The following is a 27,733-nucleotide window of genomic DNA, read 5'->3' as shown; positions in this document are numbered from 1 at the left end:
CCTGCAAACCTGAGTTCAGTCCAAACTGCACTCCGGAGCTCAGGTGAGAGCTCCGGAGTTTAATGCAGGTAACTGCAGCCAGACCTGGTATTACTGGAGGTTTCTCCGGTAGCCAGTCTGACACTTGTTGTATCCTCCCGGTACTGACCTCAACTTCTCTGACTTCCCCGCTGCTCTTGCAGCACACACGTGCTCACAGCGCCACCTAGTTGCAACTCCATCCTGCACACTAAGTGTCTAGCATCATATCCTTACCTGTGAGCGTCATGTCAAAAATATATTCGAACGAATCATTGTAGTAATCGTTTACCAGACAATAGTTTATTCAACGATTGCTCTATTATCCGTTAATGTTCATGGCCGCCTAAATTCTCTTCTTGCAGTCACCTTCAGTTGCCTAAATGTTGTCACATTCATCTGTTTGGTAAGTTATTAAATGTGCAATGTCCCAGCCAACTGTGTAAAGGAATTATACAAACCAGTCTTATCTGTATTCAGATCTAAGGAAACATTATGCAGATTACTCTAAGCAAACATATTTAGAAATGGAAATAAACCGTGATAAGGAAAACTTACCAATCCCAATGAATATTGCTGCAAATCCCTCTTCCTTCAGAGATCTTATATTCATTCCATGCATTCCCAGGCCCTTGCCCTCAATTACCTTATAAAAGAAAATGCATTGCCAATTAAGAAAACTAATGTAATGTAACCTAATAAGGGAGAAGAGTGTTTGGAAACAGAGTAAAAACTTTGAAAGCCTGGAGGAGAATAAGACAGGATAGATAAGACAAAGAGGATACATAATATGATTTGCAAACTGCTCATTAAAATGTGATTAGAAAGAAGGTTCTTTTTCTATTTCTAACAATGCCCGGTGCATGCAGGGAACAGACATTCAATATCTCTAACCACATTTTAAGGCACAGAAATGAAAATGTTACAAAGGTTTCTAATATACAAAGGGTTGTTTAAGGCAAAAGTATGCAATATATAGTTTGGTAAGCATAAATACAGCAGATACCCACAGATCATAGCAATTTATAAGTCATGGTAAATGGTGCAAGAATTAGATGTTAATGACTTGAAGGGGACAATCATAAAGAGGATGGATCAAAAGAACCACAAAAGTCATACATTTGTCAACAAAAAGCCAAAGGGTCACAATGGATGGGAAATCATTTTGGAAATGATGTTCCTATGGTCACCAAGCCTGAAAGCTCTTAAATGGATTTTCTAATAAAATGTAACTAAAGCTTAAAGGAACCTTCCAGACTGCAGATCAGTGGAGGCCCAGCGCCTGACACCCCCAATGGTCACACGATATCAGTTCAACCAGAAGTTAAACACTGAACACAGACGAAATTGCATGACTCCCTTCACCATGTAGTGGTCGTTGCAAGGTACTGCAGCTCAGCTTTTATTGAAGAAATTAGGAATAACACTGTAGAACATGGAAAGAACCACTATACAGGTTTTCCTCTCATATCCTGTCCACCGCCATTAACTTGAGAACAGCGGCAGCTATAGGCATAGAAGTGATGTCTAGGTATAGTAAAGTAGCCATGTGCTACGCAATGAAACCACCTATAGTGCCACCTGGTGGAAAACAACAGAGTTAGCATTTTTATTTCGAAAACGGAACGAGATAGAGAAAAAAAAGTGAATTACAATGTTGTAGGGCATCATCAATTCAATACGAATCGACACCTTGCATACAGAAATTCTATGATTAGAACGTGTAAAACTCACAAGGCTGCAGGCGTGATGCGATACCTCATGGAGACCTTCCTATAAGTCAATGGGTATGATGGCTGCATGGAGTGGCCTCCACACTCACCTCACCTGACCCCATTGGACTTCTTTCTGTGAGGTCATATCAAACAGCAGGTGTATGCGACCCCTCCACCAAAATTGCAGGACCTACGACGATGTATCACAGATGCTTGTGCAAACGTGTCACCTACCATATTGCACAACATGCAGCAAGATACAGTATGCTGTCCAGAGTCCAGATGTGCATTGCAGCTGACGGTGGCCATTTTGAGCATCAAAGTTAAATGAGCGCCATATGCGTGACCAGCATTCAATGTTTTGGGGGGTCATGGGTTTCATATCATAGCATTTCTGTATGCAAGGTGTCGATTCGTATTGAATTGATGATGCAATACAACTTTGTAATTCACTTTTTTTCTCTATCTCATTCTGTTTTCAAAATAAAAATGCTAGCTCCGTTGTTTTCCACCAGGTGGTGCTATAGGTGGTTTCATTGCATAGCGCATGGCTACTTTACTATACCTAGACACCACTTTTATGCCTATAGCTACCGCCGTTCTCAAGTTAATGGCGGTGGACAGGATATGGGTGGACACACTGTATATTGAATGGAGCTATGCTCTTCCAGCTCTACTCACTGATTACATCTGGTCTCTACTAGAGCTAGACATAGCTGATCGATGAAAGTGCCATAATGTACATCCATCAATCTGATATTGTTGACCTATCTTAAAGATAGATCAATAGTTGCAAGGCTCGCTGTACAGAAGTGATTGGCCTTTGGAGGTTTAATCTTTGAGCACTGTGAAAGTCAAGCGAAAGGGGCATGGAGGGAGTTTATGGTGTTTTATATTTGGTTTTTAATATAGCTGTGGCCAACCCTGTTTACCCCACAACAGTGTCAGTGTGATTTGTTAAAGGTTGGATATAAGGCGAAACTATGCTTAGAAGGTGCTTGGTGTATCCCACTCCTTACACTCTAGAATGCCCATTATATGCATTCACCTTCAAAAATATATCCTTCACCACTAAATAATAAAAATGTGAAGGGGGCTTTTATTCAGATGCATAGCTCTTGAATTATATCAGAGCTTTATTTTTTAATGCGCTGTCGATCTACAGTACACGATTAGTACACAATCAATAGTTTTTGTTTGTTTTTTGTTACCTAAGAATTACAGATGAGTCTCCTGTTGTACAGATTTAATATTTACTGTAGGAACTCATCTAAATGAGAGAGTGTAGGAGTGTAAGATTTTTTTTAACCTCAATTTACATTAAATTTCACTGATGCTAATTGAATTACCCTTCCCCCATCCAATCTCCCTAATTGAGCAAATCTGTCCAGATTGAATTATCAGACTTTTTTCACCTCTAGTTTGCATATATCTTAGCATCAAGGCGGAAATACAATATCAATGAACCTTCAACCTGGGTCCCTTTACCACTTGGGCCCAGAATAAGGGCCCAAGTGGATAGGGGGCTCATTTCCACATCTAAATCAAGTGTAATTGTGTATTATGATGGGCTTTTTGGCTATAAAGAGCCCATTTATTGTTCTTGTACAGGGCAATGTTTCAGTTTGTGTCCGCTAGAGGAGAGTAAACCTGAGGTTCGTGTTCGAAAACGGACTTCCAAAAAACAAAATTTGGGTTTGAAGTTTGAGTGAGTTACGAGTGCTAACTACTAAAGCGAGCAGCGCTGTGCTTGGGTATGAGTAATGCTCAGCCCTATGTGAGGCACGTGAAATGTTTGATTGCTCGCACTGGGGGTAACATCAATGTGATCAGATATAGTGTGCACACAAAAAAAAATGAAAAACCCTGTCGACCCTTCCCAGGAAGTGTTCTCCTTATGCCTGGCTGCATGTGGGCGGAGACACAAACTGCCCAATTACTGACTTCCATTCACTTTCGGATCAAGCCGGGGTCACAAACCGTACTTTTTTAAGGTTCGAATGTCCCATGAACCTAACCTCCAAAGATTAGATCATCTCTAGTGTCCGCCACTCTTTAGCATACATGTGCTAAATTCATTTTTATGGTTATACCGAATCAAATAAAATGTATACAGTTTGTGCACCAAACAGCAACACAGGTGTCTAATTTTGTCAATAATTGTCTTCATATTTCATTCTTTCTCTAGTTGAATTTATTACTACAGTTGCCTATAGGAATCATACATATTTATTCATTAATATAAATTACATTGAAAACTAACAGAAAATATATGTGTGGGCAGAGTAATAAGAGGACTAACATATAATCTCAAGCCCTAATTAAAATATACATTTTTATTGATATTCATTAAAATTCCCAAAATATCCACAAAACAGACACAAACACACAAAATGTTACAAGATACAAACTGAATCAGGTTAACCTAAGTATAGAGGATGTAACTGCCTTTCTATCATATGTGCAGTGGTCTCATAAATAGGACCTTCCCTATCTACTCCTATATTAGGGTCAGGGAGACGGAAAGCCGACGTGGAACGGCGGCGTCCGGTAACTTATGGTTTCATACCCTCCGTTGGCAGGTAGGGATATATCCCTCCATCTAGGGCTATGTTAACTTAGTACCCCTCAGTCCCCTATATTCCTTGTTGATTCTACAAGGTTAACCTGATCCAGTTTGTATCTTGTAACATTTTTAGTGTTTTTGTGTTTGTTTTTTGGATATTTTGGGAATTTTAATGAATATCAATAAAAATGTATATTTTAATTAGGGCTTGAGATTATATATTAGTCCCCTTGGATTATAACATTGCCACCATTGTCCTCTATACATTATTTGCACTCAGTCCATCTTTCTCTATGCATCGTATAAGTTATCCCCCAGTAAGTTCCCAAAGCCGAATGAAAAAAAAAAAAGAAAACAAGAGAAGCAACATTATCTCGGTAATGTACCCCGGCATGATTTGCTTTGAATATGAGCATTTCAGTTTTGTGCATTTTTTTTGTAAGCCATATCTACAATCTTCCTCTTGTTATTGTCTATCTTCAGTAGTTACGTCAAATATTTGTGCAGCGGTAAAATCCTGGAGAGAGCAGGGAGTTGAGGTCATGGCACAATAATGGAAATATGTGGAAATTTACTGCAAAAAGCAAACATCTCATTACTATGTGCCTGCATTGCAATATGCTTGTAGGCTACTAAAAGCATACCATATTTTCTATTTTGATGATATAAAAGTGCACAACGCTGTAAGTAGATTTCGTATATAGCACTCAACCAGTGAGATGGATTGTATCAATGCGCTCATTCCTAATGCAAAAGGCTGCATACATTTACATTGTAAATATTTGCATGCCAACAACTGAAATGTAGGTAGCCCACAGGTCTACTAGACTAAGCAACAGTAATAACAATTAAATTGAAATATCATAGAAGCTATTGTTCATCATGATATGTAGCATTCATTTTAAGGACATTTTGGGAGTCAAAAATTAGAAAATGAAAAGTTATTTGAGACAGGGTGCTCTATGAAATTATCCTCTGAATTGATTATTTGAATGAACTATAATATTAGTGCGGAATAATTGCTAAACTGAGACTTTGACCTTTACAGTGGAGGTCAAAAGTTTTGAGATTGATTCAAATTTTGGTTTTCAAAAAATGATGATAATATGCATTAAGCCTACAATAGTATACAGAGTGATCAGATGAATTGCAAAAAAATTGCAGGCATTCCTTGCCATGACAATATTGTTAAAGTAGCACTCACATTAAAGTTTTTAACCTCCTAATACATTATAATCAGCAAATTTTATAGCACTGTGTACTTGCCCAGTTTGCCCTTCTACAAAAATAATTCTTCTGTTTTTCATTGTGATTAAGAACAGACTAACTGAATCCTTCTAAGATCCAAGTAGAAACAAGAAGTTGCTATTCAATGCAAGAGTCATCATTAATAGAGATGAGCGAACCGGCCGTGGTTCGGCTCGAGTTCGGTTCGCCGAACAGAGGTCTCGTTCGAGTTCGGTTTGGCGAACCACTCGAACTCATAGGAAACAATGGGAGGCAATCACAAACACATAAAAACACCTAGAAAATACCCTCAAAGGTGTCCAAAAGGTGACAAACAACCCACAACAAAACACAAACACATGGGAAAGTGACAAGAACAAATTCTCATGCGAAAACAAAACAGCGTAACGAGGAAAAAGAGGACGAGACACAGATATAGGCATGGCATGCCCTTCTAAAATCATGTAAAACACCGCAAGGTGACTCCAAGCGGAGTCTCCCTTTTTTTCCAAAAATTGGGCCACACAGACACCCACCCCTTCAGTGGCAGCACTTGTGCCCCAGTTGTACACTTCACAGGTAGATTTGCATCAAGCACATTCAAAAATACGCCATGCTTAACCGTCCCCAGGATGACACCGGGGTAGGTAGCAAAGTATTTGCTGAACCATGAATTGTTCATCTTGGCTCCTTTTAAAAAACACAGCAAGGGTTACTCCAAGCGGAGTCTCCCTTTTTTCAAAAAATTGGGCCACACACACACCCACCCCTTCAGTGGCAGCAATTGTGCCCCAGTTGTACACTTCACAGCTAGATTTGCATCAAGCACATTAAAAAATACGCCATACTTAACCGTCTCCAGGATGACACCGGGGTAGGTAGCAAAGTCTTTGCTGAACCATGAATTGTTCATCTTGGCTCCTTTTAAAAAACACAGCAAGGGTTACTCCAAGCGAAGTGTCCCTTTTTTTCCAAAAATTGGGCCACACAGACACCCATCAGTGGCAGCACTTGTGCCCTAGTTGTACACTTCACAGCTAGATTTGCATCAAGCACATTAAAAAATACGCCATCCTTAACGGTCCCCAGGATGACACCAAGGTAGGTAGCAAAGTCTTTGCTGAACCATGAATTGTTCATCTTGGCTCCTTTTAAAAAACACAGCAAGGGTTACTCCAAGCGGAGTCTCCCTTTTTTCCAAAACTTGGGCCACACAGACACCCACCCCTTCAGTGGCAGCACTTGTGCCCCTGTTGCTAACAGGATGTTTTGATTTGCATCAAGCACATTCCAAATCCACAAGCATTTTCTCTCCCCAGGATGACACAGGGGTAGTAAATTCCTTGTGGATCCATGACTTGTTCATTTTGATGAACGTTAGTCTGTCCACATTGTCACTGGACAGACGCGTGCGCTTATCTGTCAGCACACACCCAGTAGCACTAAAGACACGTTCAGAGACAACGCTGGCAGCTGGACACAACAAAATCTCCAAGGCGTAAGTGGAGAGCTCTGGCCATTTTTCAAGATTTGAAGCCCAAAATGAGCAAGGCTCCATTTGCAAAGTCATGGCATCGATGTTCATTTGGAGATACTCCTGTATCATCCTCTCCGGCCGTTGACTATGTGTCAGACTTGTTGTCTCTGGTGGCCTTGCAAAGGAGGGTCTACAAAAAATTATGAAAAGATTCAATAAAATTGCTGTTACCAGCCCCAGATATGGTGCTGCTGGTACGGGTAGACTGTTGAAGATGACAAAATCGTCCCATGTTTGTCAAGTTATAACTGGGAGATTCACTCCCTGCACCACGGTTGTTTGGTGGAAAATCCGAGCTAAGATCGAGTAACAGCTTTTGCTGATACGCCTGCATATGTGCGTCCCTTTCTATGGCTGGAATTATGTCACAAAATTTGGACTTGTACCGGGGATCTAAAAGTGTGGCAAGCCAGTAGTCATCATCACTTCTAATTTTGACAATACGAGGGTCATGTTGGAGGTAGTGCAGCAAGAAGGCGCTCATATGTCTTGCGCAGGGATGCGGACCAAGTCCACGCTGTGTTTGTGGCATAGAGGTGCTAACCGTTTTTTCTTCCTCTGACATCTCCCCCCAACCTCTTTCAACTGAAATTTGACCAAGGTCTCCCTCATCCGCTGAGTCTTCCATGTCCATGGACAGTTCGTCCTCCATTTCTTCATGCTCTCCTGCACCTTACTCAGCATTTCGCCTGCTACCATGCGCCTTTGTTGATCCCTGTCCCCCATGGTCCCATGCCTGCCGCGTTGGTGATGATGAACGTCTGGACCTTGGAGATGTTGCTGTGTCTTGCGCATATGAATCCTCCTGTAGTTCCTCCCCTTCCTGTTGTCCCACCCCCTGACTCCGAATAGTGTTTAGCGTGTGCTCCAGCATGTAAATGACTGGAATTATCATGCTGATAATGGCATTGTCAGAGCTAAACATATTCGTCGCCATGTCGAAACTGTGCAGAAGGGTGCATAGGTCCTTTATCTGAGACCACTCCATCAGGGTGATCTTCCCCACCTCTGCATCTCGTTGGCCCAGGCTATACGTCATGACGTATTGCACCAGGGCTCGGCGGTGCTGCCACAGTCGCTGTAACATGTGGAGAGTCTAATTCCAGCGTGTCGGCACATCGCATTTCAGGCGATGAACCGGCAGGCCGAAAGACTTCTGGAGCGATGCAAGTCGCTCAGCTGCGGCGGTTGAACGGCGGAAGTGAGCAGACAGTTTTCGTGCCCTGGTCAGAAGGCCATCTAGGCCGGGATAGTGTGATAAAAATTGCTGGACAACAAGGTTCAACGCGTGAGCCATACAAGGCATGTGTGTCACCTTGCCCAGGCGAAGGGCCGCACCCAGGTTTGCAGCATTGTCGCACACGGCCTTACCAGGCTGCAGGTTGAGTGGAGACAACCATTTACCAAACTCAGTCTCCAGAGCTGTCCACAACTCAGCCACTGTGTGACTCTTATTTCCAAGACATTTCAAGCTAAACACCGCCTGATGCCGTTGCGCTCTGCTGCCAGCATAGTAATGAGGGATGCGTGATTCCTTCTGCGCAGTTAGAACGCTGGTGGCCTGACCAGGCAGGCTTGGGACGGAGGTGGAGGACCCAGACGAGGTGGAGGAGGCAGAAGCAGTGGCGGAACTTGGACAGACAGAGGATTGACACACAAGTCGTGGGGACGGCAAGACTTGTGCAGCAGACCCTTCACCATCTATCACCATAGTTATCCAGTGACCAGTCAGCGACATGTAACGTCCCTGTCCATGCTTACTGGTCCAAGTATCGGTGGTGAAATGCACCCGTTCACACACAGAGTTTCTCAAGGAAGTGGTGATGTTGTGTGCAACATGCTGGTGTAGCGCATGCACACCTTTCTTAGAGAAGTAGTGGCGACTGGGCATCTGGTACTGGGGCACAGCGACAGACATAACGTCTCTAAAATCCTGTGTGTCCACCAGGCGGAAAGGCAGCATTTCGGCAGCCAAGAACTTACAGAGGGATAAAGTCAACCTCTTAGCTTTGTCATGGGTCGCAGGAAATGGCCTTTTAATTGTCCACATCTGAGGGACAGAGATCTGACTGCTGTGTGTAGACGGTGTTGAGTAGGGTGTCCCTGGTAAAAATGCAGGTTTGTGAGGAAAGTGCAGGCATAGACATGATGTTGCCTTCATCCAACGTTGGTGCTATCAATGTTTGAGAGAGCTGTACACAGACACTTGTTTCCTAGTGATGAGCGAGTACTAAAAAGCTCGGGTGCTCGAGGCTCGGGCCGAGCATCCCAAGATACTCGTGTACTCGGCCCGAGCACCGAGCCCAATGTTATCCTATGGGAGACCCGAGTATTTTTATGAAATGACCCCCGGCAGCATGTAGAAACCCTAAAAATGTCACAAAAGTCTCAGAAGAGTGCTCAAATGACATGGCAACAGCATGGGGAAGACCCCTTGAAGCATTTATCACTCAAAAGTCACAGCTGTGAACAATTTTGTCCACGTTTTACGCCATTTTTACGGACTCACCAGAAAACCTTCAAAAATGACACCAAAATGAATTTTCATGGCAGAAATGTTAAGGGCACATACCCAATAGTGAGATAGAGCTGGTGTATGTTACTTTTTGAGATTAATACATGAAAGATTTTACGTAAAACATTGTGTGGCACTCCGATGTCCCTGAGAAGAGACGTACATGAAGGCCTCTTGAGTTTAATGTGCCCATTTTGAGGAAGTGAGTCTTTGTAGTATTTTCCTTTGCCAGGGCAGTCCAAAATTGTGAGGTTCACCAATGCCCCTGCATACAGACGTGCATGAGGGCCTGTAAACCTGAAGTGCCTATTGTAAGGAAGTGGGTCTATTGTAGTATAGCCCTTTGGCAGGACAGCCAAAAATTGGGAGGCTCCACGTTGTCCCTGGATAGAGACGTGCATGAGGGCCTGTAAACCTGAAGTGCCCATTGTAAGGAAGTGGGTCTATTGTAGTATAGCCCTTTGGCAGGGCAGCCAAAAATTGGGAGGCTCCACGTTGTCCCTGGATAGAGACGTGCATGAGGGCCTGTAAACCTGAAGTGCCCATTGTAAGGAAGTGGGTCTATTGTAGTATAGCCCTTTGGCAGGGCAGCCAAAAATTGGGAGGCTCCACGTTGTCCCTGGATAGAGACGTGCATGAGGGTCTGTAAACCTGAAGTGTCCATTGTCAGGAAGTGGGTGTATTGTAGTATAGCCCTTTGGCAGGGCAGCCAAAAATTGGGAGGCTCCACGTTGTCCCTGGATAGAGACGTGCATGAGGGCCTGTAAACCTGAAGTGTCCATTGTCAGGAAGTGGGTGTATTGTAGTATAGCCCTTTGGCAGGGCAGCCAAAAATTGGGAGGCTCCACGTTGTCCCTGGATAGAGACGTGCATGAGGGCCTGTAAACCTGAAGTGTCCATTGTCAGGAAGTGGGTGTATTGTAGTATAGCCCTTTGGCAGGGCAGCCAAAAATTGGGAGGCTCCACTTTGTCCCTGGATAGAGACGTGCATGAGGGCCTGTAAACCTGAAGTGCCCATTGTAAGGAAGTGGGTCTATTGTAGTATAGCCCTTTGGCAGGGCAGCCAACAATTGGGAGGCTCCACGTTGTCCCTGGATAGAGACGTGCATGAGGGCCTGTAAACCTGAAGTGCCCATTGTAAGGAAGTGGGTGTATTGTAGTATAGCCCTTTGGCAGGGCAGCCAAAAATTGATAGACTCCATGTTGTCCCTGGATAGAGACGTGCATGAGGGCCTGTAAACCTGAAGTGTCCATTGTCAGGAAGTGGGTGTATTGTAGTATAGCCCTTAGGCAGGGCAGCCAAAAATTGGGAGGCTCCACGTTGTCCCTGGATAGAGACCTGTTAGGTTCTTAGTGCCTCCGTGCTTGCATTTAAAAACCGCACGTGTGTGCCTGTTGGTGGCAGCGTTAAGGTGCACTTGTGTGCGTTTTGTAAAAACTTGGATATAATACACAAGTCTAGTCAATACACATCAGCACAGCATTGCAAAATGCGCAAGGGCGTTGGCAACGAACAAGGAAGTGGACGTGATGGTGGTGCAGGCAGAGACCGAGGTCGTGTGCAAGCTCTAATTTCGCCACAACAAAGAGCCACATCTACTCGCTCGCACGTCCTGTCCCAAATTCTTGGGGACCGCAGCAGTACACCGCTCTTGAACCAAGACCAGTGTCAACAGGTTGTTAGTTGGATAGCGGATAATGCTTCCAGTCAGATTGGCACCACCACACACACTCTGTCTTCCACACGGTCAAGTGTCAGTAGCCGTGATACTGCACCGCACATTTCAGAACCTGATCCTCCTTCCTACCACCAGGCTGAGTACACGTCCATGGACATTACTGATCCCACACTTGGACACTCGGAAGAGCTGTTCACGTTTCCATTCACACATTCTGGCCTCTTGCCAGCTCCTGTTGAAGTGGGCCATGACGAGATTGTATGTACAGATGTCAAATATTTGAGAAGCCACATTCTCACGAAGTTGGCAACGTGTCTCAACAAGGGGTGGACGATGATGAGACACAATTGTCAGGAAGTCAGGAGGAGGAGCAGGGTGCGGAAGAGGAAGACGACGTGGTGGATGATCCAGTAACTGACCCAACCTGGCAGGAGGATATGCAGAGCGAGGACAGCAGTGCACAGGGGGAGGGAGGCGTAGCATCCCAACAGGCAGTAAGAAGCAGGGTGGTGGCCCCAGGCAGACGTCAGGCAACCGTTCCCCGGAACAACAACACGACACAAGGTGCCTGTACAAATGTTAGGTCTTCCCGAGTCTGGCAGTTTTTTAAGTTGGCTCCAGATGATTCTAAAAAGGCCATTTGCAACACCTGCCATGCCAGCATCAGCAGGGGTACCAAAACTAGCAGCCTGACCACCACCAGCATGATCAGGCACATGTCAGCCAAGCACCCGACTTTGTGGGATGTACAACAGAGTCGAGGAGCAGTGCTTGCTGATGTCACTGCTACGTCTTCGCTTGTTGTGAATGCGAGCCAATCCCCTGTCCATGCTGCCCGCGAACAAGCCTCCTCCGGCCCTGCACCTGCAGTTGCACACGCAGAAATAACACCATCATCAAGCACGTCCTTGTCCCAGCGCAGCGTTCAGTTATCCATTCAGCAAACCTTTGAACGCAGGCGCAAATACACTGCCAACGCCCCACATGCCACACTTCTAAATGCTAACATTTCGCGACTTCTTGCGCTGGAAATGTTGCCTTTTAGGCTGGTGGAGACAGAAGCATTCCGCGACCTGATGGTGGCAGCTGTCCCACATTACTCGGTCCCCAGCCGCCACTATTTCTCCCGGTGTGCCATCCCCGCATTGCATAACCACGTGTCACAAAACATCACACGTGCTCTGAACAACGCTGTTTCACCCAAAGTCCACCTAACCACAGACACGTGGACAAGTGCTTGTGGCCAAGGCCGCTACATCTCGTTGACGGCACACTGGGTTAATATTGTGGAAGCTGGGACCCAGTCTGAGCGAGGGACGGAACACGTCCTTCCCACACCAAGTTTTGCAGGCCCTACCTCAGTCAGGGTTTCACCCACACTCTACAGCTCCGGAATGTCATGCTCCTCAGCCTCCTCCTTCTCCTGCGCATCCTCATCCACTTTACCCTCCACACCAGTCCCAAGCTGGAAGTGTCGCGGGCGGAGGAGGGGACGCTGCGCTCTCCCACTGCTCGGGTCCGGCTGCCGCTGCTCTACGGCTGCTGCTGCTTGGTGGCTCGAGCGATGGCCGGATCCCGGGGACTCGAGCGGCGCTCCTCGCCCGTGAGTGAAAAGGGGTGATTTGGGTTTTGGGGATATTGTCCGTGACGCCACCCACGGTTGTGGTGATTGTGTGGACACCACCGCTGCTCTGGACGGGGATCCCGGGAGCCTGTGACAGGGAGCAGCTTTGTTGTTATTTCTCCCCTCCGTGGGTAGGGGGGTTGGTTGTCCCGGGGCCCGGTGATGGGGTAGAGATGGATGACAGGTGGGTTGCGGGGCCTGATGAGGTGCAGGGTCGCAGGGGCAGCGCTGTGCCGCACGGCACGGAGGTACTCACTCAGCCCAATGATGATGACACAGTTCACGGTAAAACAAGTGGCTGGATGGACGGGTCCCTCGGACGGCTGCGGTTGTTCCTCCCTGCAGGTTAGTGATGACTGTCTCTCCCTGCACCTAAGTTCAGTGTTGGTAGTGATGGTTTTCCACCGGTAACCCGCTCCCCGACCTGGATATGGGCCGGAGGAGCCCCTTTTGCCCACAGGCGCTGGCCCTGGGAGATGGTTGTGGGTGGAGACCAACCGCCTGGCTCCACCCCCTGGTGTGAACAACAGCCCCTGGGGAAGGCAACAAGGATTTTGTGTTTTGACTATGATGTGCCTGCAGGGAGTGTGGGGTGTGTAAGTGTTGTGCTCTGTGGCCCCTGGCTTGTCCAGGGTGACACAGAAGCACTGCAGCACTGCCTCGGCGAAGCGGCAACAGGCTGTGCTGAAGCTAATCTGCATAGGTGACAAACCCCACAATGCAGAAGAGGTGTGGACAGCTCTGAAACAGCATGCAGATCACTGGCTCACACCTCTGAACCTAAAGCCAGGAAAGGTTTTGTGTGACAATGGCCGGAACCTGGTGGCGGCTTTGAGGCGAGGCCAGCTGACACATGGTCCATGCATGGCCCATGTGCTCAACCTCGTGGTTCAGCGGTTTCTAAAGTCATACCCAGAGCTGTCTGATCTGCTGGTAAAAGTTCGCCGCCTGTCTGCACATTTTCGAAAGTCACCTACTGCTTCAGCCGGCCCTACCGGCTTTCAGCGCCATTTGCATCTTCCGGCTCACAGACTGGTGTGTGATGTCCCCACGCGTTGGAATTCAACTCTGCACATGTTGGTCAGGATATGTGAGCAGAAGAGGGCAGTTGTTGAGTACCTGCATCACCTAAGCCGTCGGGAAATGGGTCAAACTCCACACATAACACCTGAGGAGTGGAGATGGATGTCCGACCTATGTACCATCCGCCAAAACTTTGAGGACTCCACCAAGATGGTGAGCGTCGATGACGACATTATTAGCGTCACCATACCGCTTCTCTGTCTTCTAAAATGGTCACTGCTCAAAAAACAACCATGATGCATTGCAGGCGGAGCGCGATGAGTTTGACCAAGAAACAGTAGTAGGTGTGGGTGATAACACACAGCCCAGCCTCGTCTCATCACAACGTGCAGTGGAGGACTATGACGAGGAGGAGGATGAAGACATGGAGCAACTCTCCGGCCAAATTGAGGATATGACATGCAGTCATATCCTCGGTTCAGCGTGGCTGGCCAGAGGACAGGGTAGATGATGATGAGGAGGAGGAGGAGGAGGAGGACAGCATGTTCAGTCATCGTGTTGGTCAAGATACCGAAGTGATGGCTGTTAAGAGTCTGGCACACATGGCTGACTTTATGGTAAGCTGCCTGTCTCGTGACCCTCGCGTTAAGAACATCTTGGCCGACAATCATTACTGGTTGGTAACACTGTTAGACCCACGCTAAAAGGAGAACTTTATGTCTCTTATTCCCGAGGCGGAGAGGTCAGGCAAAATGCAGCAGTTCCAGAAGGCCATAGTCACGGAAGTAGGCAAAGCATTCCCCTCACAAAACGCTAGCGGCATAGGTCAGGAATCAGTGGACAACCAAGGCGTACAGCCGAGAGGGGCACAAGTCCAATCCACCAGAGGTAGGGGAACAGTCTTCAAGATGTGGGACAGTTTTCTCAGCCCCTCACATACCACAGCCCCTGAGGAGCGGGGTAGTGCCACAAGAAATCCTAAGTTTGCCCAGATGCTCAAGGAGTACCTTGCAGATCAAACAACTGTACTGCGACATTCCTCTGTGCCTTACAATTAATGGGTATCCAAGCTGGACACGTGGCATGAATTGGCTCTCTACGCCTTTGAAGTCCTGGCCTGCCCTGCCGCTAGCGTTTTGTCACAGCGTGTTTTTAGTGCCGCAGGTGGAATCATTACAGATAAACGCACCCGCCTGTCAACTGAAAATGCTGACAGGCTGACTCTGATCAAGATGAACAAGGGTTGGATTGGGCCAGACTTCACCACACCACCAGAAAATGAAAGCAGAATTTAAAGTTTGTAACGGGAATTTGCCATGTACCTCCACTCACCCATGGTAACACACTTCTGGACTTTGGCTAATCGCTGGACTGCTCCTCCTTCTCCTCATGCGCCATCATGATGACCGTTACAATAGTTAGGCCGTTGTTTCAGGTATACCCCCAGTGGTAAATTTTTTCGCCCATTCTTTCAGAATGGGCATTACAACGACAGGAGACCCGCTCCTTTGCAATGGGAACAATGTTTTGAAGCCCTCATGCACATCTCTATCCAGGGACAATGTGGAGCCTCCAAATTTTTGGCTGCCCTGCCTAAGGGCTATACTACAATAGACCCACTTCCTTACAATGGGCACTTCAGGTTTACAGGCCATCATGCACGTCTCTATCCAGGGACAATATGGAGCCTGACACTGCCACCGACTGCCACACACGTGCGGTTTTTAAATGCAAGCACGGACGCACTAAGAACCTAACAGGTTTTTAGGAGCGACAATTACTGAGAAGTCTGACACTATCTGGACTGTTTTAGACTGTGTACACCAGCCCCAGATATGATGATGAAGGCTGGTATACGGTCACCACTAGAAATGGCTATATACCCTGCCTGCCTGCCTGCCTGCCTGTATACTGCTACAATAGTCCTGACAAGGACTCTTCTGGTCACTAGCCTGTATTCTGACCTGGCTATACCCTGCCTGTATACAGCAACAATAGTCCTGAGAAGGACTCTGCTACTGTACTCCGACCTGGCTATACCCTGCCTGCCTGTATACAACTATAATAGTCCTAAGAAGGACTTCTGGTCACACTGTTTGCAGCCCTGCTACGGAAATAGCTATAAAGGGCCGCAAACCTTTCCCTAAAGCAGCAACACTCTCCCTGCATTGACTGTCTGGATGGCTGTGTGCAGAGCACAGCGCGCCCGCCGGTATAAAGGCTCGGTCACGCTGTGCATGCCGGCCAATCACTGCAATTCCACAACTAACAGGGCTGTGGCATTGCAGTGGTCTGCCAGCCAATCCCTGCATGAGGGCTGGCGCTCAAAAGAGCGCCAACATGCAGGGATGAAGACCACGAGTACAGCACGAGTATCGCGAGATTACTCGGTCCCCGCCGAGTAGCCCGAGTACAGTGATACTCGTGCGAGTACCGAGTAGTAACAAGCATACTCGCTCATCACTATTGTTTCCCCTTCCAAACCAACTGACGACCTACCAAGCAAACTGCCTGTTGCGGTTACAGTGGTGGAAGTTGTGCGTGGAAAACCAGGTGTGACAGCTGTCCCCACAGTCCTAGAAGATGAAGAGCGCGTGGATGCACTTAATGGGGCAGGTGGTGGATGGTCCACTCCGCTAGGCCGCATTGCAGCACGGTGAGCTTCCCACTGGGACATATGATATTTATTCATGTGACGATTCATGGAAGAAGTTGTCAAACTGCTGAGGTTTTGCCCTCTACTAACAGAATCACGACAAATTTTACATATCACATAATTTGGGCGATCTTTTGCTATGTCAAAAAAGGTCCAGGCTAGGCACGGCTTAGAGGGCATGCGACCTGCTGAGCCCCCCCGACTAGTGCTCAGAGGCAGAGTGGTGGCTGAGGATGCAGTTGTAGACGTGCTACCAGTACTACTCCTCTGTCCAGGAAGGCGCAAGGTAACTTCGTCGCCAGTAGCATCCTCCTCCACCGCCTCTGTTGACCTCCTCGAGTGCCTGACTGTGGGTTGACAGTAGGTGGGATCCAGAACTTCCTCATCAAGCGTTATGTTTGCACTCCCCTCACCCTCAGACCGAGCCTCTTCCTGACGTGAACCAATATTTAAGTTGTCATCCCAATCTGGTATCTGCGTCTCATCGTCATCAGTATGTTCCTCATTGTCTATAACAACAGGTGTTACAGTTTGTGAATAAGGGTCAACATTATGCTCAGAAACTTGGTCCACACAGCCTGAATCAGAGTCACAAAGGTTCTGGGCATCACTGCAGACCATTTCCTGGTCTGTACTCACTGTAGCTTGGGAGCAGACCTCTGATTCCCAGGCTATAGTGTGACTGAACAGCTCTGCAGACTCAGCCATCTCAGTTCCACCATACTGTGCAGGGCGGATGGAGACTTCAGAGCTGGGAGAAAGCAAGTGTGATTGGGATGACAACTCCGAGGACTGGTGTTTTTTGGATGCGGTAGTTAAGGTGGCGGAGAGGGCACTTGTTGGACCACTTGAGATCCATTCAAGTATTTTCTTTTTTTGGCCATCATCTACCTTTGTTCCAGTTGTTCATGTCCGTAAAAAACGGAGCACATCGGATTGTCCACAGTAAGTAGTAGACATCTTGCTTTTGCTGGAAGATGGTCTATCTTCAGCAGATGTTAATGGAGCTTTGCCACCTTCCCCACGGACAAACCCTTTTTTTCCTTTTCCAACACACCTCTTCCCCTTTCCACCAGCATCTGTCATTTTGCCACTCATTTTGATTGCGACAAGATTGTGCACTTAAAATGTGGTAGTAAAAATTGAGAGGTGGTGAAGATTGCAGCGGTGGTCTAGCTTTATTGACAGCAGAATAAACAACAATAACTATCCCTGACAATGCAACTACGGCCCTTAAACTGGCAGCACAGTTTGCTATTAGAATGGCTTAGTAACAATGAGTTTCAGTGTGCAATGCAGAGGTGCTGCAAATATCTTTGCACCAGTGGGACAATAATGAAGTCCAACAGCCACTTTTAGGATGCCACTAAGTTTCCTCAGTGTTTGCTAGTATAATAGCTTAGTAAAAATGAGTTTGAGTGTGCAATGCAAAGGTGCTGCAAATATGTTTGCACCAGTGGGACAATAATGAAGTCCAACAGCCACTTTTAGGATGCCACTAAGTTTCCTCAGTGTTTGCTAGTATAATGGCTTAGTAACAATGAGCTTGAGTGTGCAAAGGGCAGGAGGGTACAATGGCAGGGTTGTGGGTCTGTGTAGAGGAAAGGAAGCTTCACTTTATATCCCTCCTAATGGAGAAATGCAGCGAGGAAGTCCCTGACCTTAGCTACACAGACGCTCTTATCTGTAGCTGTTAAAATCTGTTTCCACGGACCTGACTATCACCTATGGCTCTGAGCCTGCTGTTATTAGCCCTTACAAGGGCTAAAAGAAACTTCTATCCCTATTCTGTATAGCGCTGTGTGTAGAGCGTACACAGCAGTATCGGAGACAGGAGCTGCGCCAGCGGTGACTGACACCCAGACTCAGAAGGCAGATAATGGCGTCCTGACGGGCAGATACCCGTTTTTATAATGCAGGGACATGTGACATGGACATCCTATCACACATGCCGTTGCTTCTCTGGCTAAAAGTCCACTTAGCTGTGTGTGTGTCTGGGATTGGCTGACATGCTGGCCCGCCCCACTACACACGCGCGCTTAGGGAAGGAAGACAAGGAAAAAAAAAAATGGCGATTGCCATTATCCCAGCAGCAGTGATCTGAATGCGCAGTCCACGCACACTATACGCTGAAATTTCATAACAGTGTGAGTCACAGAGTGACTTACACTATTACAGCGAAAAGCCAGCTAGTAATTAGCTTGGCTTTTTGCTGCTAGAACCGTTCTCAAACGTAACTAGAACTATCGAGCTTTATCAAAAAAGCTCGAGTTCTAGTTCGATCTAGAACATCCCCCAAAATCACTCGAACCGTGAACTGGAGAACCACGAACCACGAACCGCGCTCAACTCTAATCATTATAATTACAAAGTAATATAGTGACTTACAGTAGATTTGTAGTTCTAATAGTGACTTCTTGTTTCTACATAGAGCCTAGAAGGATTCAGCTAGTCTATTTTTAATTATGTGATGACTTAGACCTAATGGAAAATAGAAAAATTAACTGGGTAGAAGGGTAAAAATGAGCAACATTAAGTATACAGCACTATACAATGTGTTAACTGCAATATATTAAGAGGATAAAATCTTTGATGTGATTGCTGCTATAATCAGAACATCACCATTTACACGGAATTGTAGCCCTACCACAAAATGTACCAGTTTACAGAATTTTAGTGTTCTTTTCATCTCAGAAGAAAGTGTTAGTGAGGACAAGGAAGCTGATATAACTTGTTCATGCTAATTGAATTATAGGAGCAGACTGATTGCTTTAAAAGGGAACTGGTGCTAGAAAACATTGTCTACTTCTGTTAACTATGGGTACCTCCAATGAAGCATGTGCCATCATCATCATCATCATCATCAAAGGGAGAGAAGGAGCTCATCAGCTAAATCTTTGAAAAGAGAAAAGGTATGGTGGGAAGCTGTGAAGGAGGAAGGCAGCTGGAAGCAGGTAATTTTGTATTGCAGATTGGATGTTGCCAATCTGCAATACAAAATTACCTCTTTCCACCTGCCTTCCTCCTTCACAGCTTCCTATCATACCTTTCCTCTTTCCAAATACTCTGTCCTTAGCAGTGCTCCCAGCTGTCTCTTTCTCCAGAGCCTCTGACCATAACTGCCCCCTCTCCAAAATTCACAAACTGTTGTGGAGGTTATGCAGGAAGTCAATGGAGAAAAAAGAAGCTAGGAGAAGCAGTGGGAGGACAGATGGTGGAAGGAAACTGTGGAGGAGACGCAAGGTGGCAGGGAGAAGTGCTGATGGAGGGAGGAGGAAAGGTGCAGACAATGTCACCTGGAACAGGTATGTCAGAGCAGTCCATGATTTGTTTTCTGCTATGAGACTGTGTAGCAGTCTGAATATAACTATCTATGAGTGTGGTGGACTATCCAGAGATCAGAAGCCAACTACATGCAGTAGGCAAGCATTATGTGTAGTGTTAAGAATATGTGTGGCACAATGAGAAATGGTAAGTGTAGTTTGGCTGGAAGCACTAAACAAACACAGTAACAAACTGTACTGATGGCTGAAGGGGGTGAAGGAGAGCTAAAACTGACAAATAAATGTCAGAGTGGGTTATAGACTCCACTATAGGGATAGCAGATATTATTCTTGTGCTCATAAACCCCTTATTGGTACAACCCAGCTGGGAACAAAAATCTTATTTAAAATCTTATTTGCCGATCTCTCACTACCCTCTTGAGTAGTAAAGACAGACTCTGAAATAGCTAGTGCATAGGAAGAGAGAATGGTGATACTGCGCATGCACCATCAAACTGCGCAGTGACAAAAAATGTCTGCTTTTGATGCCTATTGGGTAACTATTAAGCATGCTTGACCAGAACTACTGGAAGACAGATCCATGGTTAAACAGGAGTAAGGGGAAAATGTTTCTCCTTGCGGAGACTGACATACCAATCTGGAGGCCAGTGAGGAGACTTTAAGCCGCAATGCTCCTCTGGAAAATATGCAAATTGTCTCTTCAGAGAGGAAGGAGATGAACTCTAGTGTTACTTATTGGAACTAGCAATCCAAAAAGTGAAAACCGGCCCTTAAACGAGCCTTCTCATATGAGTAAGGATTTATGCCAGATCAGAACCTCAATTTGCAGACGCAGTGTTTAGTGGTGTCCTAAGTCATATGTCAGGACTTGTTAAAGGTTCACTATTGACTTTTAGGATTGCTACTTCCAATAATAAGTGTAAGCACACTTGAACCATGAGAATTTGAGGACTCTAGGTCTGTGCTCCTCAAAGCCATAGGAGAGAGAAATAAATTTGGCAATACACACCGGAAAAATTCACCTTTTTTAATGGAAATTTGATTAGCAGATAACTTATTTGCCACAAATTTAATTCTTATTATGCTCTTGGGTCTCACCAGATCTCTGAGCATAATAAATGTAAATTCCCTTCTGCTGTTAGCTATCTGGTCCTTAAGGCCCCGTCACACACAGAGATAAATCTTTGGCAGATCTGTAGTTGCAGTGAAATCATGGACATATTGTTTCATTTGTACACAGCCACAAACCTGGCACTGATTGTCCACAATTTCACTGCAACCACAGATCTGCCGCAGATTTATTTCTGTGTGTGACAGGGCCTTTAGTTTATTTCCTTATCAATGCCTTGGGTGCTAAATAATTGGACACCCTCACACTAAGCCAGAGCTTCTCACTTTGATGAGGTCTTGGATGGTTTTGCGCAAAAGCTCAATTTCCTGACGTCACAACGTACACCGTCACCTTGTATGCACATGTGTAAGAACCATCCCCGGCCTCATGAAAGACAAAAGTCCCAGCCTAGTATGAGAGGCCTGAGGATATCAGCACTAACAGCTACAGTAAAAAATGCAATAAGGACCAGATGGGTGACAGTCAGGAGTGGAAGGACTGAAGATGTGAGCGGTAAAGTGAGTATGAGTATTTTTTTTTCTTTTTTTCACCTTTTGATGATCCTTTAGGGTTCAGAAAAATAGCAGCCATTGACCAAAACGGAAACCACGTGGAAGCCAGTTACAAATAATCTCTAAATAATTTGGGCTAATGGGGATTTTTGAATTTTGGAAAATTCAATTCCACTTGAATATATTCACTCAGCTCTACTCTACACCAAGCTGAAGTTGTAAATCTTTGCCGTCGTTTTGCAGACTACAATGATATTTTATTTTGCAGGACTGATCTCTTCAATATTTCAGCATGATTTCTATAAACATCTAGACTGCAGAAATAATTGATCCATATCTTTCTCTGATCATAACTAACAAGATCACAACAGGCTACATTCTGACTCTGATTTACGACCTGGTAAGTCAGGCTTAATCAATACTAGAAATTCAACACTGCTGGATATTTAGCTGGCAAACTTAGGCAAGTGAGGAACGTGTTTAATATCCCTTCCATGAACTATTAGACATAAACAAGATATTAGAATGTTGTCCATGAAATGTGTCACTCTTAAACTAGTATTTAACCTGTAGTTGTAGTAGTTGACCTGTAGGTCTCTCTTGAAAAGCTTTGAGATTTCTACAAAAAGAACCAAACTTTTTAGACCTTAACAGTCTCTCTCGAAGCTAACCAATACTCTACTTTGTAATGAGGAAGAGCAAGAACCTCAAAACAGCTGTCTGCAGATGAGGGTAGTTTGCTTTTTGAGAAGTTTCTCATTTGGCTAATCTTCATGTTACAAGTGTCAAACATTGACATATTGAATTTGCAACCTCAAATAGGAGTCACTAAAGAGAAAGCTTTCTACTGTTGGAAGAGAGCCAATTCACATATATATTTTTGAAAAGATGCATTGCTTGAACCAAAAATCTCCCATATATTAGCTTGGCAGTCTCCACCACAATACCATGAATTGGTCAAAGTTTACTTTTCTGTCCCATGTTTTATTTGCCTTAGAAATTTCTAACCACTAGCTTAACCTGTATTCCAGAGATGAGTAAATATGTTGGAGTGTCATTGAATTCTACTTGAATTTTATAACAATCCACTGTGCAAAAAATACAGATTTCTTTTTTATTCACTTCTATTCAGCTAAATTTTTCTGAATCATTAATGGCAATAAAAAAATAAATAAATTCTGTATACTGACCTCACCAATCACATCGATGGCCAGATAGGTGTATGATGAACAGAGTATAAGGATTTTATTTACGTATTATTTTTTTATGCTCTAGGGACTGGAGCGATTGAAGAGCATAATAATAATAATAATAATAATAATAATAATAATATTATCATCATTTAATGGCCTTTGCTTGATCTCAAGCCATGGTGACTCGATGGATGAATGCTTTGTAGGAAGATTGATCTTGTGCATGCCTAGAAAGGTCCACCATGGTCTTCTCCACCATTTTCTGGATACTATCAAGCCATTGAGTTGCTGGATTTCCTCTGCACCTTGTTCCTTCTATTCTTCCAACCATGATATATTTTTCCAGTGATTATTCTCTTCGTTCGATGAGTCCAAAGTAGGCAAGTCATAGCTTGTTGATCCTTGCTTCACGTGACATGTCTGGCTTGAATTGTTTTAAAATTGATTTGTTTGTTCTTCTTGGCATCCATAGTATTGATAACATCGATTTCTAGAACCACATTTTGAAGCTGTTGATGATTCTTCTGTTTTGTTCCTTTATTATTCAGGTTTGCCATCAATATGTTATCACAGAAAAGACCAGACTACAAATTGTGTCTTAGTCACTAGTGAAATGTTCCTTGATTTGGAGACCTTGTCCGGTGACTTCATTGTTGATTTGCCCATAGCTATTCTCCAAAGCTATAGGACCCTGTGATTATTTTCTTAATCATCCATATTTATTAGAGTTGAGCAAAATGATTTACCGGACTTTGGTATGTAGTCAATGGATGCTGAACCAGAGCCTTGAAAAACTTCCCCAGCCTGTTTGCATCCCAAGTGCCACTTGATAATATTAGTCAGGGCACAAATGTACTGGATAAGTCATGCTACAATGATGATGTTGTGCCGTGCCTTCTAATTACAAGTGGTGATCTCCTGCCAGTAGGTAGGAGGAGGATTGCAAGGCTATCATACAGCAGCCACCGAGTACCGATATGGCTGTTGGACAACAGTTTTGCTCAGGGCTAATATTCATCTATTCTAATGTATCTGCATTGCTTCTTCAAGTTGTTAACCTTGAAATAAAATGTTGTAGATCCTGGTAGATTAGTAATATAACCTAAGTATGGTATAAACACTGATTAACAAGAAGTATACAACATTATTGGCATTCTCATACATAAGACTGTTCTTAAGCTCATCTGCTGAGATGATGCTGCTCCTTCTAGCTACGAACTGGAACCCCTAAAGCAACTTAACTTTGTTTTGCTTCTTTATTTTAACGGACAATTAATCACATGTAGGCATGCCAAATGAGAACTATCGATTGCCCTTTTCCAGACTACTGGCATTCAGACAGCAGACAGACAAATGCCCTGAGCAAGAGGAAGCATCTTTCTGCTACTGCCTACTGTAGCTTTTAATTGTTTGCTACTAATGGACATGGTATTTAGCAGTTTACATCTGGCAGATCAGTTTATGCTATCATTATCATTACCTTAACTCCGAGGTCCTTCATCAGCTCGATTTCAAAACTGACAACATCATATGGCAAACGGAACTGCGGGATTTCTGATGCACTGTTAAAACATATTATTCAGATATGAAACACCTTTTATTAACTCCTATAGGTGTCACAGTATAGTTAAGCAGGTAATCAACCCCAAAAAAAAATCAAACACTAGATCAGCTGGTAAGGGTCACAATCTTATGCCAAACTACATGTTTTACATTTTCCAAATTTCTAAATTAAGTAAGCAAAAGTAATAAATTTTTTATGCTTAGAATTATCAGTTAATTAAAAGAAAACAAAAAGACATAGATGAGGTTAAAGAGTTAAGCCCCCGTCACATTTAGCGACTTACCAGCGAACCCGAAAACAATGCAACCTGATAAGAATCGCTAGTAAGTCGCTGGGAGGTCGCTGGTGAGATATCACACAGTCAGACCTTTCCAATGACTCAATAACGATACAGGTCGCAGTAGCGACCTGTATAACGATCTCTACTGTCATTGGGACCCTGTCACACAGTGTCAAACATAGTGATGCGTCCTGCCCAGCAGGACATCGCCTTTGAAGAAAATGGTCCAGGACATTCAGCAACGACCGGTGACCTCACAGCAGGGGCCAGGTCGTTGCTGGATGTCACACACAGCGACATCGTTAGCAAGATCGCTGTTGCGTCACAAAAAACGTGACTCAGCAGCGATGTCGCTAGCGATGTTGCTTAGTGAGACGTGGCCTTAACTCCAAAGCAGTAGATGAAGAGGGCTGGCTTGCTGCTCATTTCACTAGCTAAGGTAGCCCCTTTTTTAGCCATTGTAAAAGGATAGATAGAGAAAAGGGGTAGGTTAGCTATTATAATAAGTAGTCAACTGGTCCTTTGACACACTGCTCTGGTCTTGTGCCAACAGACGAAACGCATGTTTTGATTACAGAACTGTGAGTAAAGTGGTCAGGACTGGAGTTACTAAGGAGATGTGAACATGTAAAATTATTTCTAGAAGAGACAAAGGCACACATGGCGTCTTAACCTGGTAGGACCAGAATAAAATAGCACAGAAGACACTCACCTGGGGGAGTTGTAAGGGTCACAGTTACCATGAAAGCATGACAGATCATCACATTCCTTCTTCAGGAATAAAAATCACTGATGTACAATATATCAGTACATCAGTGATTTTGATTCCTGAAGGAGTTGTATAGAGTCTGAAATGCGTTGAATAATAAAATCACGAAGATCATTACTATGGAGTGATTTCTTCTATCCACACGGCAGCACAGGTTAACCCTTTCCTCTACCTTACGAATACTGAGAAGTGAACACGTGGCAGAATTTAGAGTGGTTATCCGGGACATTGCTTTGTTTTTTGCTGTGGAGCTAAGATCTTACAAGTAAGTAGTTACTAACGCCCTGCCTGTTGTTCCCACCAACTATCTCTACGGGCACAGAGCAGTCAAAGAACACGTCTGCTGGTAATTCTGCGGCTTCCAGTGATGTCAAGTCAATAGAGTTGCTTCTTCTCTTCCACTCTCCTCTTCCGAGAAGGCATCTCTGTCGAAGTCATGCTTATTGAGAGCTGGCTCCTTGCTGCCTATCTGCAAACAGCCAGCTGTCAATCAGCATGATGTCGGCAGTGACGCCCTGTTAACTGAGCAACCTGGAATAAAAAAAGCTGTTTTGTTGACGTAAGGGTAAATGAAGCAGTAGAACCGCGGAAAGGAGGGGTCCTTGATCGCTCTGAGCTGGAAGAGATTGTGCCGAGTAGAACAGGCTTGTAGTTAGTAACTAAATACCTCACTGTAAGATTATAGCACCTTATTAAAACATAAGTAAAGTCCCAGATAAACCCTTTAAATATATTCCGCCTTAAGAACCAAGCCACTTTGTTGAATAATGACCAAATCTCCTTTTACAAACCTGACCAACGTCACTTTGTGAGTTAACTCTTGATCTCTTTAACATATCCTAGAGATTATGAGACTGTTTTTTGTGACATGTTGTACTTTACAATAGTGGTAAATTTTGGTCTTTATTCTTTGCATTTATTTTTGAAAATATAAAAAAAATGGCAAAAAATATTTGAAAATGATACAATTTTCAAACTTTAAAATTATATGCCCTTAAACTTGATAGTTTTACCACACAAAATACTTAACAAAAAGTGACACAAATCTACCTCACCTTAGCATAATTTTTAAAATATAACTTTTTTTGTTAAGAAGTTAAAAGTGTTAACACTTTATTAGCAATTTCGCATTTTTCCAACGTTTAGAAAACCAATTTTTTTAGGGACTACATCATATTTGAAGTGACTTTGAGAGGCCTATGTGACAGTAAATACCCAAAAGTTACACAATGTTAATAGCTAACCCCATGAATATGCTCAAAATCACATTTAAGAAGTTTATTAACCCTTTAGGTGCATCATAGGAATAAAAACACCGTGGAAGAAGACGACAAATATTTTACTTTTTTCCAACAAAAAATGTTGCTTTAGCCCCAAATTTTGCATATTTACAAGGGTAACAGGAGAAAATGGACCATACAATTTCTTGTCCAATTTATCCTGAGTATGCATATGTGATGTAAAACTACTGTTTGGGCACACGGAAAAGTCTGAGAAGGGAAAGGACAGTATTTGACTTCTGTAAAGCAAAATTGACTGGAATAGATAGTAGATGCCATGTTAAATTTGCTTAGCAACTGATGTACTTAAACATTTCAAACCCCCCACAACTGTTCCTTTAGCCCAAAATTAGTCATTTTTGCAAGGATAAAAGAAAAATTGGAAAATAAAATGTGTTGTGCGATTGCTTCTGAGTATACTGATACCTCATATATAGTGGAAAAACTACTGTTTGGGCACATGGCAGTGCTTGGAAAGGAAGGGGCATCTTTTGACTTTTTGAGTGCAAAATTGCCTGGAATAGATAGCGGATGACATGTCGCATTTGGAGAGTCTCTCATGAGACTAAAAATTGCAAAACTCCCATAAGTGACCCATTTTGTAAACCTTACCCCTCACAAATTTATATAGAGGTGTGGAGAGCATCTTGAACCCGCAAGTGCTTCACAGAATTTTATAACGTTGAATTATGAAACTGGAGAAATACACTTTTCCCACAAGTTTTTTTTATTTTCACAAGGTAATAGGAGAAAATGGACTATAAACTTTGATGTAAAATTTTTACTAAGTACACTGATACCCCATATGTGATGAAAACCTAAAGTCTGGATACATGGCAGGGCTCAGAAGAGAAGGAGCACCATTTAACTTTTGAAACACAAACTTGTTTGAAATAGATGGTCAACGCCATTTCACTTTTGCAGAGCCCTTATTGTGCCTAAATAGTGGAAATCCCCCACATGTGACCCAATTTTGGAAACTACACCCCTAAAGGAATTTATATAGAGGTGTGCTGAGCATTCTGACCCCACAGGTGCTTCAAAGAATTTTAATACATTGGAATGTGAAAATTAAAAAACAATTTATTCTCCAAAAATGTTGTTTTAGCCCCAGATTTTTCACAAGGGTAACATAGCAAAATGGACCAGAAAATGTTTTATGCAATTTCTCCTGAGTAAT

The 27,733-nt window shown here is 44.2% G+C and overlaps 1 protein-coding gene across 2 annotated transcripts in view; it reads right to left on the bottom strand.

The window, feature by feature from the left end:
- The window catches only part of DPYD (dihydropyrimidine dehydrogenase), a 1,712,944-nt gene that overhangs the window by 1,038,563 nt on the left and 646,648 nt on the right, over positions 1 to 27,733 (bottom strand). For both annotated transcript variants that reach the window (XM_075321045.1, XM_075321044.1), the window contains exons 7-8: positions 24,141 to 24,222; positions 577 to 664 (exon numbers count right to left, since the gene is read on the bottom strand). In XM_075321045.1, coding sequence (XP_075177160.1) covers positions 577 to 664; positions 24,141 to 24,222 — 170 coding nt within the window. The remainder of the gene's footprint in view (positions 1 to 576; positions 665 to 24,140; positions 24,223 to 27,733) is intronic.

The sequence above is a fragment of the Anomaloglossus baeobatrachus genome, chromosome 8, assembly GCF_048569485.1.
Source record: "Anomaloglossus baeobatrachus isolate aAnoBae1 chromosome 8, aAnoBae1.hap1, whole genome shotgun sequence".
In the NCBI taxonomy this organism is placed as follows: Eukaryota; Metazoa; Chordata; class Amphibia; order Anura; family Aromobatidae; genus Anomaloglossus; species Anomaloglossus baeobatrachus.
Note: the sequence above shows the minus strand (reverse complement) of the source record. Positions and strands in the feature narration are given on the sequence as shown.